Source organism: Rhopalosiphum padi, chromosome 2, assembly GCF_020882245.1.
Source record: "Rhopalosiphum padi isolate XX-2018 chromosome 2, ASM2088224v1, whole genome shotgun sequence".
Classification (NCBI taxonomy): Eukaryota; Metazoa; Arthropoda; class Insecta; order Hemiptera; family Aphididae; genus Rhopalosiphum; species Rhopalosiphum padi.
In genome coordinates, this window is record NC_083598.1 from 6,388,931 (window position 1) to 6,402,418 (window position 13,488).

At 26.8% G+C, this 13,488-nt stretch overlaps 4 protein-coding genes across 5 annotated transcripts; 1 reads left to right on the top strand and 3 right to left on the bottom strand.

Moving 5' to 3' along the window:
• Positions 1-4,368: 4,368 nt before the first annotated feature.
• Positions 4,369-7,297, bottom strand: LOC132920869 (mediator of RNA polymerase II transcription subunit 31). The gene is made up of 4 exons (XM_060983590.1): positions 7,063-7,297; positions 6,630-6,719; positions 6,466-6,562; positions 4,369-4,996 (listed from the first exon to the last, which is right to left on the bottom strand). Exons 1-4 carry the CDS (start codon positions 7,073-7,075, stop codon positions 4,720-4,722), a joined length of 477 nt encoding a protein of 158 aa, XP_060839573.1. The 5' UTR covers positions 7,076-7,297; the 3' UTR covers positions 4,369-4,719.
• A 215-nt stretch (positions 7,298-7,512) lies between these two features.
• On the top strand, positions 7,513-10,048 carry LOC132920868 (target of rapamycin complex subunit lst8). Its single transcript, XM_060983589.1, has 7 exons — positions 7,513-7,902; positions 8,220-8,271; positions 8,334-8,496; positions 8,559-8,709; positions 8,780-8,970; positions 9,038-9,180; positions 9,903-10,048. Exons 1-7 carry the CDS (start codon positions 7,783-7,785, stop codon positions 10,016-10,018), a joined length of 936 nt encoding a protein of 311 aa, XP_060839572.1. The 5' UTR covers positions 7,513-7,782; the 3' UTR covers positions 10,019-10,048.
• Positions 9,750-11,372, bottom strand: LOC132920867 (3-oxoacyl-[acyl-carrier-protein] synthase, mitochondrial). The gene has a single exon (XM_060983588.1). The coding sequence runs from the start codon at positions 11,274-11,276 to the stop codon at positions 10,023-10,025; it is 1,254 nt and encodes a 417-aa protein (XP_060839571.1). The 5' UTR covers positions 11,277-11,372; the 3' UTR covers positions 9,750-10,022.
• A 538-nt stretch (positions 11,373-11,910) lies between these two features.
• Positions 11,911-13,008, bottom strand: LOC132923208 (uncharacterized). Of its 2 annotated transcripts, XR_009661127.1 has the most exons (3): positions 12,556-13,008; positions 12,301-12,465; positions 11,911-12,243 (listed from the first exon to the last, which is right to left on the bottom strand). XR_009661127.1 is itself a non-coding variant. In XM_060987061.1 (2 exons), the coding sequence occupies exons 1-2, from the start codon at positions 12,479-12,481 to the stop codon at positions 12,113-12,115; spliced, it is 312 nt and encodes a 103-aa protein (XP_060843044.1). In that variant the 5' UTR covers positions 12,482-12,549; the 3' UTR covers positions 11,911-12,112. The 2 variants fall into 2 exon arrangements, 1 of the variants encoding a protein (XP_060843044.1); XM_060987061.1 differs by lacking the exon at positions 12,556-13,008 and having other exon boundaries at positions 12,301-12,549.
• Between the last annotated feature and the right edge of the window lie 480 nt (positions 13,009-13,488).

Here is a 13,488-nt window from a genome sequence, read left to right on the forward strand (position 1 = left end):
CATTATAATATCTAGAAAAGTATTAATATGCTATTGAAAATAATTATAATATACATACCGAAAAATTTATTAAAATCATTATTTTTTTCAAAAATTGTATATTTTTGCTATCATTTAAATTTTTGAATGATATCATACATAATTAATTTCATATTCTGTCATTCTGAAGCAGAATATTTTTCTGAGAAGTTTTTATGTATTAGTGCAATTATGTCAGTAGGTTATTCTTATTGGTAAACACCAATTATTGGGTTAAAAAACATTTTTAACACATTTCATCACAAATTATTTAAAGTAATAGCAAAACTATAGTTTAAATAATTGTTTGTCTGTTATTAGCATGCATTTTTTATTTTAAATTTAGTAACAAAAGAAACATAACGTATTATTTATGTATTGGGTTTCTATATGCAAGGCAATTCTCTTATCGAACAACACTCATTATTTCAAAATATTTAAATGTTTTTGAACATTTTTTTTTTGCATAGTTCTCAATGTAAATAAAATATATATTTTCAAATTTTTTGTCGTTATAATTGTTTAAGGTTAATGAATAGTAGACCAAAATTTTACCTTTCCATTCCGCTTGCCTAAATTTTAAATACTAAGGTGAAATATTTAAAAAATATAACGATAAAAAATATTAAAAGTGTTTGTTTTATTTTGACTGGACATTATATTGTGTGAAAAAAATATTTTCAAATATTGAGTGTTGTTCGATAACAGAATCACTCAGTATATAAGAGTATTTAAAACTCAGATTAATTGAAAAACGTAGGTACTTATTATCTTAACACCCCCAAGTTATTATCCAAATCAGTGTCAATATTTTGTAACTGATTTCCACTGGCTTGCAGGTGAACCAATGCGATATTTGGAAGGGTTTCAAAGTTACCTATTAAAATTCGAACTGTAGCGAAAATATTAATTTGCAAAATATGTTTGCTGATTTGTTGTCAACTCTGTGGCTTGGAGAGGGTCATCTTCGCAGACAAAACATCTCGTTTGGTTTAAATGTTTACGCGCGATTTAAAATCAAAAATTACGCTTACAATAATTGTTATTATACTAATCGAGATCAAACAAACAGATATCCGAAATTTGGGTATACCTCTTCTTAGTTTTTTTCTTACATATTAATAATATGTATCTGTACATGAGTTTAGATAATATTACTACGATACGCGTAATGTATAAACGAAGAAAAAATAGTTGTTCTTTTAACGAGTTATGATTTATGACGTATCCATATTAAATAATATTATACGCATTATTATGTTGATTAGGTATAATAAAATACCAAATCTCCACTGATATATTTTAGTCAACCGCAAACGCAATTGGAACAGAAATCGGATAGTTGTTTCAATAACCCTGGGATGAAATTCATAATATAATATTATTATACGTACATAGATAATGTAACACTATAATTTATGGCAATTCATTTACCTGTGGGATCCGATTAATAAAATACGTCCTTTAAAACATTTTTAAAGATAACTCGAGGTCGAGGAATTTACCTTCATTCCATAATTTCTATAACTCTACTTTGATATTATATTATATTTTATATTAATGTATTCAATATTATATAACAGTGCGTTATAAGCTAATAATTATAAATAGTATATACTGAGGTAGTCATAATCAAAACTAGTCTAAGAAACATATCGCATAACGTATAAATTGTCTGGGTTTTGAGCGCATTCAATTATTGTTACGTCATTCGAGAAATAAAAATTAATTTTTTAAATTTATTAAAAACTCTTTTCGTTATTATCATTAAAAATGCATTTTAAATTGGTACTGTTGGTAGTTTTATAATAATATAAATAATATACTGTGCGTAACTGCAGAAGTCGCTGTCAAATGGAATTAAATATAACCTAAGCAAAAACTTTGGTTCTTATCAATATTACCTGTATTTTTTTTTGTCAATACCCATAAATCATGAAAATATGATGAATATAATAGTTATTACATACCTAGTTAAGTTGTTAATTGTCAATTCCAACTGTTTCACTCTGTATACATGTTTTTCAAAATTGAATATTTATTCGTAATAGCATTACTGTACGTCACATATGCGTATGCAAAATTGTGAATACACGTATACGCCTGAATATAAAATTTTTTTTTTTTTTAATTGGGTATATTTATTGAAAGACTATAATTATTGACATTAAATAGGTACCTATTTAATTTTCAAAATATTATTATAAATTATATTATTATTGTATATCTTAATTTATATTAAACACACGTAAAAACGAATCAGATTATTTTATTTTTATTTAAAGTTCAATAAGTATGCTTTAAATTAAATATAATAATAAATATTGCGACTCTCTCTCTCTCTAGTACTAACATACTGTAATAGTCTTACAAAGTCATATATACAAAATTGCATTACGAATTAACATACGAAAAAAAAGTTTATTTATTTATAAATTTTATAGACGCCGGTTACTTTATGATTAAATAATAAAATAAATTTAAAACAATGTTTAATAGGTTATTACTTATTATTTAGTTGTGAAATGTTCAAATTTCCTTTAGTTGGAATCTGTATAAATGTCTTATATACTTCCATTATATTCCGAGTTCAAAAATTAACTTTTTGTCTTATCACAAACTTAAATATACTCTATTTGTGGAACATGATCATTTTTAATCAAGGGAATGACGGTCAATATATTCTTAATAATGGCAATTTATACTAACACAATTAATTAAATATTATTGTCGACCTATTATCACAAGGGCAACTATTGCTACCTTATTAAATTTAATCAGAAATAGTTTTAGTAGAATAAATTTGAGAACAGTTGTTTGCACTATTTATGTTTACCAATATTGGCGATATTCGAATACTTTACAATAATAATATTGTATTATACATTCTGGACGGCGTTTTGTGTAGGCAATTCATGGCCATTATTTTATTAATAAATAAATAATTATAAATTGTACATTGTTTAGTTTAGTCTAAACTTTAGATATATGTAAAATTCGAGGGAGGGGTATGGCACTTATAATTTACTTGAAAAATAAGGGAATTCAAAACCATCAGTTTTTCCATTGAATTGTAGCATAGATTTTTTATTTATTTACAATTCACGAGGAACGTTGCATCAAGTTTTTGACTTGCAAATAAAAGATGTTATTATACAGGATGATTCTTTTATCAAACATCACTCATTATTTCAAAATGTATTAACATTTTTGACATTTTCACATAATTTCTAATCGATATAAAACATTTAAAAAAAAATATATTTATATCGTTATAATTATTTTAATTTTTACTTTTTTGAATGATGACATACATTTTTAATTCCATATTCTGAAGCAGAATATTATTTTTCGGAGTATTTCGATACATAAAAATCGAAATTCGGACGTGTAATTTATGAGTTATAACTTTATAAGTAGGCGGTATTTAAAGTTTTTTTGAGTGGAGTGGAGAGGTACGGGAATACTCTACAAAATGTTGGTCTACTATTCCTCTTTTTAAAATTTTAAATACTTATAACAGTATTAATTATTCGTCCGAATTTCGATTTTTATTTATCGAAAGACTCCGAAAAATGAAATTAAAAATATAATTGTTTTATTTTGACTAGAAATTATATAATTTTTTTTTTCAAAAAATTTATAAAAAAAATAAATTTTAATTAATTTTGAAATAATGAATAATGATAAAAGAATCACTTTGTATACAAATAAAAATCTGGACCCTAGTGATTATAAATATTTAATTTTGAGTTATAATTAAAAAAAACAATAAATATTTCTTTGAACTGGTTTTGCTTTTTTACATATTTCTGTTATTTTAAAAATAATTATTGGGAATTTGTACATTTGACTCTTCAAAGTACAAACTACTTAGATCTAATTAACTATCTAAAACCACCCTTTTAAGGTTGAAAATGAAACCATTTTTATGTCTTAAAAAAGTGATAAACTGATAACAAACATGAAAATAAATTTAAAAATATAACACATTATGTTGATCAAACATCCTCTTAATCTATTAATTTTCAATTCTGTTGAAATGTTATGGTCATCACAAGTTTTGCCACCATATCAATAGCTTTTAGTACTGAAGAAGTTGATGTACAATTTATACAAGTAATCCTGAGAAGAGAAACATTAAACAGTTTTATGTCCATATTGTAAATGTACAATATTAATTTTTATATATTAACTTGATATTCATTAAGTGTTTTATACTTGAACAATAGCTTTGTGTACATTACCCACAAATAGAATATTTTAGTGTCTCTTATAATGTATTTAAGTATATACGCATGCATGTAAAATGTAAAAATATAAAATAATAAAGAATAATAACGATAAGTATTACTTTATAAGAAACACCTTTATTATAATTTCAATCAGAATTTAATTAAATTTAATAAATTAAATTTTTTATTTTGGTTATCAAACATAATATATTTTATACTTTTAGAATACAATTAAGTGCGCAACTGTATATTTTCGAGTATTTTTTTTTTAAATCAATTTGGGTAATGTGAAAATATATTATTGAAAATAAAATAAAATATAATACTTAAAGTTATTTTTAGATAAACAACTTATAATTATATTTTCACAGTACTATTAATGAACATTTAATATGTAGGAAATTAGAACGATACAACATAATGGATAAGTTATATAAAATAACCTTAAATTATAAATAATAATAAATTAGGGAGGCATAACTTTAGGAATGGGCATTGACGCTGGCATGATTCCATTTGTGCCGTTAGTTTGTGCTTGTCCAATATTTGATGCACCAGATTTATTCATCATATTCATATTGTGCTCATAAGCAGTATGAATCAATTTTGTTCTCCGTCTAGTGTAATGTTGCCAAATCAATAACAACTGATCATCAATAAATTTTGAACAAATAGCAGTAGCTATTTCTTTTCTAAATGGTTCATGTTGTAAGAGATCTAAAAAATATAAACACATAGGATACCTGTAAAAAATTTAAAAAAATTGATGAGTCCAGTTAGGTTATTTTATAAACGTTACAAATATATTTATTTTACATCATGTTATATTTTATACTAAGTATTATAATTAATAATTGTTAATACATTTAATTTTTTCTCTTAATTAAATACATTTTTATACTGTTTAATGATTAATATACCAACACAAATAAAATAACATGTAGCATAATATTATAAAATCCAATGTTCTTAAGTTTTTGAAATTAGAAATAAATAAATAAATTTTAATTGTAATTACTTTTTTCAAAATATTATTTTTGAGAATTTTCAGATATAAGTAAATCTTAAATTATTTGTTATCGATATAATTTTCATAATCTTTTTTTATACATTTAACTTGTTTCATTTTTATTAGCCAGGTTTTTCTGTTATACTTTGTATACTTATTAATGAACTTAAAGGGATTGGAAGCGATGATTTTCTGTCTTTGTCTAAGGCACACACAACATAGGATTATAGACGTGTTCTATTTTCAACGTACCGATTGATATAATGAAGCGATAAGAATTCTGAATACATATTTGAATTCGACATCAAATTTTTTTGAGATCGACTTTCCCACATATTTGATTTTTACTACTCCAAAAATTGAAATATGTCAATTTTTTAATTACTCTTTTTTAATATAATGCTTTATTGGATTCTGGGAGGATAAAATCAAAAATGTGGGAAAGTCGATCTCAAGTAGAGTTTATAACAAATTCAAATCTGTATTCAGAATTATTATCGTTTCATTATATCAATCGGTATGTTGGAAATAGAACACGTCTATAATCCTATGTTGCGTGTGTGTTAGATAGACAGGAAATCATCGCTTCCAATCCCCTTAAGTAAAACAAAATTTATATGATATACCTAATATTTTAATTATTTTAAAACCTTTAAATTTGTGTAAAAAAAATTGTTAAATGAGTTTGCAATACTTTGAAGATTAGAATAAATATTTATAAATATAATGTAGAACATGATAAATTAAAAATATTAGGTTTACTTTAATGCAGAGGTGTCCAACCTTTTGTGAAGACGGGTCCATATTATGTGAGTATAAGTAGTTGTGGACCACATAGATTTTAATAGTAATACATTAAAATTTATTATACAATTAATCGATGATTTTAAAATTGAAGTGAGGGCTGCATTAATATTTATTGCAAGACACAGGTTGGACACCCCGGTTTTAATCTAATAACAAAATGTATACAGAAATTCATATTGCCTATACCAATATTTTGTTACATTTATACAAGATTTATTTAATTATATTTAAATATAATAAATTAGGTATGTGAAGAAACTTAAGTTATAAGTTATAATTTATAAATATACATCTTATATAGGTAATACAAACAAATGAATTATTTATAGATATGTTCAATTAATCAGTACGCTATTGAGAGGTATAAAGTAAGTATTATTAATACTTAGTACTTACTTAATAAACTTTGCATAATCTGGTTCTTTCCAATACAATAAATATTTTAAATAATTAATAAAAGACTGATCTTTGAAGTATCCACGTTGAGCTAAAACTGAATAGTTTAAAAATAATAAATACATTTTTCAAATTGCTATTAAATATCATTATTAAAAACTTACAATTTAAATAATTTGGATTAGCTAAGCATTGAACAAATTCAAGTTCTACTTGAAATCTTAATCTGGTTTGTTCTTCAGTTTCAGGACCACCTGTAATAGAAAAATAAGTTTAATAAAATACCTAGGTAACAAACTAACAGCAATTTTAACATTTGATGCTAATCTCTGAATAGTATTCTATTTATATAAATATATATTAATTGGCAATATTAATCATTAATCACCAAGATACATATTATTTCAACGCATTTATACTAAGAGCAACAGTTTTAATTTAAAAATAATATGTTTAAATGTAATTTATAGAGAAATATTCATATTAATTAATTACACATTATCGTCTGTTTCAACTTTCACAAAGTATCGTAAATCATCTACAAATCATTATTCACTCCATAGATGTATATATAACTAGCGTATACTTCTAATTTACCTTTGTTAGCCATTTCGGTTTAATTAATTCTTCATTAGATTTTGTGTTATTTTAGATAATTATCGACTTGTGTAAACCGTAGATTTACCACTCAGACAGACAAAGTCGGCCCTAGCAAGTCGGTGGAACGTCATATATAAACTAGTAAACTATTATAAAATCATTGAAGTGATAGCAATGGCCTATTCACTATATCAGTAACAAAAATATTAAATAATCATAATAATATTACAGTCGTCTTGTACTACAGAACAATACTTGTACTCCGCTTATCAGTCTGCGGCCCGTCAATGAGTGAAAGAGAGAAAGGAAGTCTTCAGTGTGGCCTTCATCCTGACGTGCGTATGCTTTATTGTGTAAATTGACATGCTGTTAAATTGATAATAATAATAATAATAATAATTTGGAAATATGAGATATGAACGAAAAAATAAGAATATGATGTACTTTATTATAGACGTACTAGGTATTAAATAGTAAATACAAATTTGTCATTTGAGTAGTTTCTCATATTTCTAACATTTTAATTTCATTTTCAAGATTCATTATTATTTGTAACTATTATATATTATCAATATTTTATATTTTCATAGTACTAAAAATGTATTTGAACTGCAAAATATTAAATTGATTTTCTATTTATTAATCTTATTGACAAATAAAATAACAGTTTCGAATTATTCATTCGGATCTTCTCTTTCAATGTATTGATTTAAAATAATGGTAGACAACGCATTAACTGAAAAGGTACTGTTGGCTACTGGAGGATATGATCACACAATTAAGTTATGGCATGCAAACACTGGAGTTTGCAATAGAAGTTTAACACATTTAGATTCTGTATCCTTTAAGACATAATCATAAATATTTAATCTGTTCAATTATTTTGTCAATGTAAGAGTTGAATGAATGTTAAAATATTTTGAATTAATTAGTACATTTTTTTTATATTATCATATCGTTTCTGTTTAAAAATTCTTACTGTGTATTTGATTAGTATTTTTTATTGTTATTTTAATCCTTCCAAGTTATAATTCATGTAAATTTAAGTATACCTACTTAATATAAAAAAAGATATTTGGCATATTATGTACCTTGACTGTTTTTAGTTTTTTAAAATGATTTATGTGAATAGAATCCTTGACCAACTAATTTAGCAAGTAAATGCATTAGAAATAACGCCAGACAGACAACTTTTGGCTGCTGCAGGTAATTTTTTCAGTAATTACATCTCATACTTATCTATTTAATTATGGTATTTCGGCACATAGGGTTTCAACATATTCGTATGTACGACTTAAATTCAAGCAATCCAAACCCAATTTTAAACTATGAAGGGATTTCAAAAAATATAACCGGTGTTGGATTTCATGAAGATGGCAAATGGATGTTTACATGTGGCGAAGACTGTAGTGCTCGTGTATGGGATTTAAGGTATAAATTAAAAGTTTTTAAATAACACAAGACTAAATTAAGTTTTAATAATTTTTGTGCAGGTCTAGAAATTTGCAATGTCAGCGCATTTTTCAAACTACTGCACCTATTACTAGTATATGCCTTCATCCTAATCAAGGTGAGTTAATATTAGGTGATCAGTCTGGCTTGCTTCATTTATGGGATTTGAAAACTGATCACAACGAACAACTTGTAAGTGTATTACATTAATGCAGTTCTTCAGTTTTAATTTTCTTCCTGTTTTAACTTTCCATAAGTTTAGATACCTGAAGTTGATGCTTCTATACAATGTGTGGCTATTGATTCTAGTGCAAATTATGTTGCTTCTGTAAATAATAAAGGAAATTGTTACCTATGGAGATATAATGGCAATGGTACTAGATTAAGTCCGGAGCACAAAATTAATGCTCATAGGAAGTACGCTCTTCATTGTAAATTTAGCCCTGATTCAACGTAAGAATGAAAATAGTTTTGATTTGTAATAGTATTAACCTCTAATTAATATCTTTGATTGAAATAGATTGTTGGTAACATCTTCAGCTGATCAATCAGCTTTTATCTGGAAAACAAGTGATTTTTCTTTGAAACAAGAACTAAAAGATGAAAAGCAGAGATGGGTATGGGATACAGCGTTTAGTAATGATTCGGAACATTTATTAACAGGTATTATTGTGAATAATTATAAAAAATTAGAGCTATGGTTAATTTATTTTAAGAATAATTTGTAGCAGTTGTTGGGAGTTTGGGACAGTGATAGGTGGTTTTATTACCATCCATCAAGCTGACCCAGTCAAAAATTGGTTATCACTGAGAAGTACTCTTAACATAAATGGGCAATATTATAATATTGAATAACATTTTGATGTTCAGCTAATAATATTATTTAATGAATTATGTTATTTGGCATCACTGAGTTTGCTTTTAATTTAATAATATATTAATGGTCTATTATTTCAATATATAAATCAATATAATTATTGAAGAATTAATTTTTTTCATTATTTTCATTATATGAATATATTCATATTTATTAAGAAAAAGTTATTGCTCTGTAACTTAATCTTACATTTCTAAATCTACAAATGTAAATTTTGTGTGAATTCGTAATTCATTGACAATCATTAACAAAGTTCTTTTCTTTAAATTAATATGATAACTTTTATTTTTGTTAGAATACACATTTAACAGTTAATTTAGGTTATTGTTTTGATTCAGATAACTATTAAAGTATCTATTATACATGAATATTTATTTTAGTAAATTCTATATTTTATATTTTATTTACAGGTTCTAATACATTATTTTTTTCTACATTATTTGGCAGTGCTCAATTTTGTAAAACGAAATAGATATTTTACTTCATGACTTTTTTTTCTTATTTTTAGTTTCATCAGATGGCATGGCAAGATTATGGAACGTAGAAAGTGGCAATATAGAACGTGAATATGAAGGTCATCAGAAAGCACTTACAGCTTTAGCATTTTGTGATCCATATAGTTAAACAATCATAAAATAAAATTTGAAAAACAAAGGCTCGCATTTGTACCTCCAAAACCAAATGCATTTTTTATTGCTATTCTTTTTTCTTGTTTCCATTCTATTGGACCTTTTGTAACACAAATTAAATTTTCAGCTTCTTTGCAAATATTATTTAGATTTGCTGTTGGTGGAATGACACCTTCATAACAAGCAAGAATTGTAAAAATACTCTCTAAATTACCTGCAGATCCTAGTAAATGGCCATGACTACCTTTTGTGGATGAAACATGTACATTAATGCAGTGCTCATCAAAAAGTCTTTTAATTGCTATTAATTCAATTGCATCTCCTACTGGAGTTGAAGTGGCGTGTGCATTTACATATGTAATTAATTTCTTGTCTACCTTGGCATCTAGAATGGCTCTAGTCATAGCTAGTAAAGCTCCTTGGCCATTTTCTGGTGGTGCTGTTAAGTGTGAAGCATCACCAGATAGGCCATAACCTAGAACTTCTCCATAAATATGAGCATTTCTATTAATAGCATGTTCTAATTCTTCTAATATAAGCATAGCAGAACCTTCACCAATAACGAAACCATCTCGATTTACATCAAATGGTCTTGATGCCAATTCTGGTTTATCATTTTGAGTAGATAGTGCTCGTATTCTACAAAAAGAAGCTATTGACAATGGGCTTATACACGATTCGGCAGCACCACAAATCATTGCTTTTGCATGTCCATACTGAATAAAACGAAAACCATCACCAATTGCATGGGCTCCGGTTGCACAAGCAGTAGACACAGCGTGATTGGGTCCTTGTATACCGTAAGCCATACTTATTTGACCAGCAGCCATATTGAGCAGAATGCGTGGTACAAAGTATGGGCTAACTTTACTGTAACTAGTTTCTAAAGCTTTGGCTGTTTGACACACATCCTCTAAGTCTACCATTCCTACTCCTACACTGACCCCAATATTTTCTTTATCAACAGTAGACAAAAATATTTTTGAATCGTCAACTGCTTCTTGTGCAGCAATTAGGGCTAGACGAGTCGAAGGAGCCATTGTACGTACTTTGCTCTTGGGTAATGATTCTGGCAAATCCTCCAGTCCGTCAAGAGTTGCTGCGATTTTGGAAGGAATGTTTTTGTAAAGGTCATTGTCCAATTTTCTTACAAACGATTTTCCCGACAAAATATTTTTCCAAGACGTATATTTATTGGCACCAGCTGGACAAATGACACCCATACCAGTTACTACGACTCTTTTTTTCATCATTTTATTTTTATAACTACAAAATATTGTCGAGTATAGAATAATATAAAACTTGAAAAACAAAACAAATGTAGATTTCTTTTCTAATTCAAAAGCAATAGTGATAATTGTTATCAATGTTATCAATATAATGCAGCCGATATCACTGAGAAATTACCAGTACTTTAAGGCCGGTGAACGATCATATAGATCCTTCGACAACTAGATCCCGGTGACTTACTGACGCAAGATGATCCAAGGAATGGCTTACATTTGACTATTATACAAGTACTGTGATAAAACAATAAGGTTTTATCTATACAAATAATAAAGGGTTAATTGTAATAATATATATATGTTACCGGAAATGTTGACATTTAGGAAATGATGACAATTCCTAGTAAATGTTGACAATTCCTAAAATCGGAAGGAAATGATATTATCGCCTAGTATATGTTATCATTTCCTAACGATAGTAGGCAAAGATGCCAGATTTTTAAATTTAATCTGACTTATTTAAATATTACTTTTATCAAACATAATTATTAATTAATCTAGTATCACCTTAATAAATAATCAATAAATAAACAAGTATTTTTTTAACATTTAAATTTATGTAATTTAAGCTTTTTAAAATTTTTCTTATGATTTTCAACGTAGGTATTCATTTTTATTTTCACATGGCAAACTTCTATGACATTTAGAATTAGATGCCGATCTGCAAGCACACCTGTTCGTCTTGCATTTTGTCTTACATTGACATCGGGTATATCCTTGTGCCCCTGAAATACTATTTAGAGTAGTTGCCTCCTGAAGAGATAACGGTTTTTCTGCTTGACCTGCCGATTTTAAAACAGTACTTAGATCCAATAAATTTGCTTTGCAAGGATATATTTTTTATTGGATGTTTTAACCATTTTTAGTGCCTGTTTTTTTAAATTGTGTGCAGATGATTGACGTGCATCAAGTATATTTTGTTTTCGTTGATCAACTAAATAAATACATTATTAACTTAAACATATTAAACTATATTACATTTTTTTTTTACCAAGTTCTAAGTCACTAGTCACTTGTTCTGAGTTACTAGTACACGGTACATTTTCTTCGGCTCCCTCGTCTTTGTTTGACTTCAAAATACATTCAATATCTTCCTCAGATTTCAAAGAGCTAATTTCGTCTACTGGTAAACCAATTGATGCAACACCTAAACGAGCTGGACAACCACACATTGCCTCATAAGGTGATCGACCGATACTAAAAAGTATCAATTAAAATTATTTTTTAAATTAATTATTTATCATACCAGAATGAAAAGCACGATTTTTTCAAAATTGGATAAATTTTAATTCAGATGGCCAATCTGTTGATTTTGTTTCCGCCATCCATGTCGCCAACATATCTTCCACGTCCCGGTTCGCACGTTCTATAGACCCCTGGCTCTGACTATGTCTTGGTTTTCCGTGCACTATTTTAACAAACATCACCCCACATATTATGTAATTCATTAATTACACTATTAACAAACTCTCTCCCATTATCGGAATGTAGAATTGCTGGCGGTCCAAAAGTTGTATAAATTTCCATTAAGTTATATGCTATTTCTTCTGCTCGTTTAGTCTTTAGTGGTTTAAGTATAACAAATTTTGTCAAGTGATCCTGATAATTCATTTTAAATCTGTAATTGTTTATACTCTGCGATTGCATATAAATTAGATCTATTTGTGCACGCGAGTTGTATGCTGAATGCAAAATTGGTTTAGAAACAAGACCTCTTTTTGGATTAGATGATTTTTTATGACAGTCGGTACAAAGACTCAAAAAAATTATTATTGTTTCTTTTATTATATTATAATATTTTAACTTTATTTCAGCCATCATACGATCGCGGCCACCATGGCCGATAGCTATATGTCATATGTGTGGAGTGAAGAATATTGAATAGCTCTTCATTTTTAATGAAATAACGTATACTGTCATTATTATGGTTTATGGCTTTAATTAAGCGCTCTTTATCATTTATTAAAATAACGTCGTACTTACGAATATTTCTATAATCTTTTTTGCATTTTGTTTGAGTCTTGGATAATTTTACGTCTTCTATGCGACGATCGTATTCTTCATTATTCATGAACGATTTGTTGTTATCACGTTTAGCATCAATAATTAATGAAATTGCTTTATTAAATTCATTTTGCATTTTATTTCAATCCATTTTTAAGCTTTTAACAAAATAAAT

Excerpts from the sequence above, each read along its gene's own strand:
- LOC132920869 (XM_060983590.1), bottom strand. Across the intron at positions 6,563-6,629 it reads TAATCCAAATTATTTAAATT|TTTTAGCTCAACGTGGATAC; the intron begins GTAAGTTTTTAA and ends TAAACTATTCAG. Across the intron at positions 4,997-6,465 it reads GATTATGCAAAGTTTATTAA|GTATCCTATGTGTTTATATT; the intron begins GTAAGTACTAAG and ends AATTTTTTACAG.
- LOC132920868 (XM_060983589.1), top strand. The coding sequence starts at position 7,783 with ATGGTAGACAACGCATTAACTGAAAAGGTACTGTTGGCTACTGGAGGA. Across the intron at positions 8,272-8,333 it reads ACAACTTTTGGCTGCTGCAG|GGTTTCAACATATTCGTATG; the intron begins GTAATTTTTTCA and ends TTCGGCACATAG. Across the intron at positions 8,971-9,037 it reads AAATTTAGCCCTGATTCAAC|ATTGTTGGTAACATCTTCAG; the intron begins GTAAGAATGAAA and ends TGATTGAAATAG.
- LOC132920867 (XM_060983588.1), bottom strand. The coding sequence starts at position 11,276 with ATGATGAAAAAAAGAGTCGTAGTAACTGGTATGGGTGTCATTTGTCCA.
- LOC132923208 (XM_060987061.1), bottom strand. The coding sequence starts at position 12,481 with ATGTGTGGTTGTCCAGCTCGTTTAGGTGTTGCATCAATTGGTTTACCA. Across the intron at positions 12,244-12,300 it reads GACTAGTGACTTAGAACTTG|TTGATCAACGAAAACAAAAT; the intron begins GTAAAAAAAAAA and ends GTATTTATTTAG.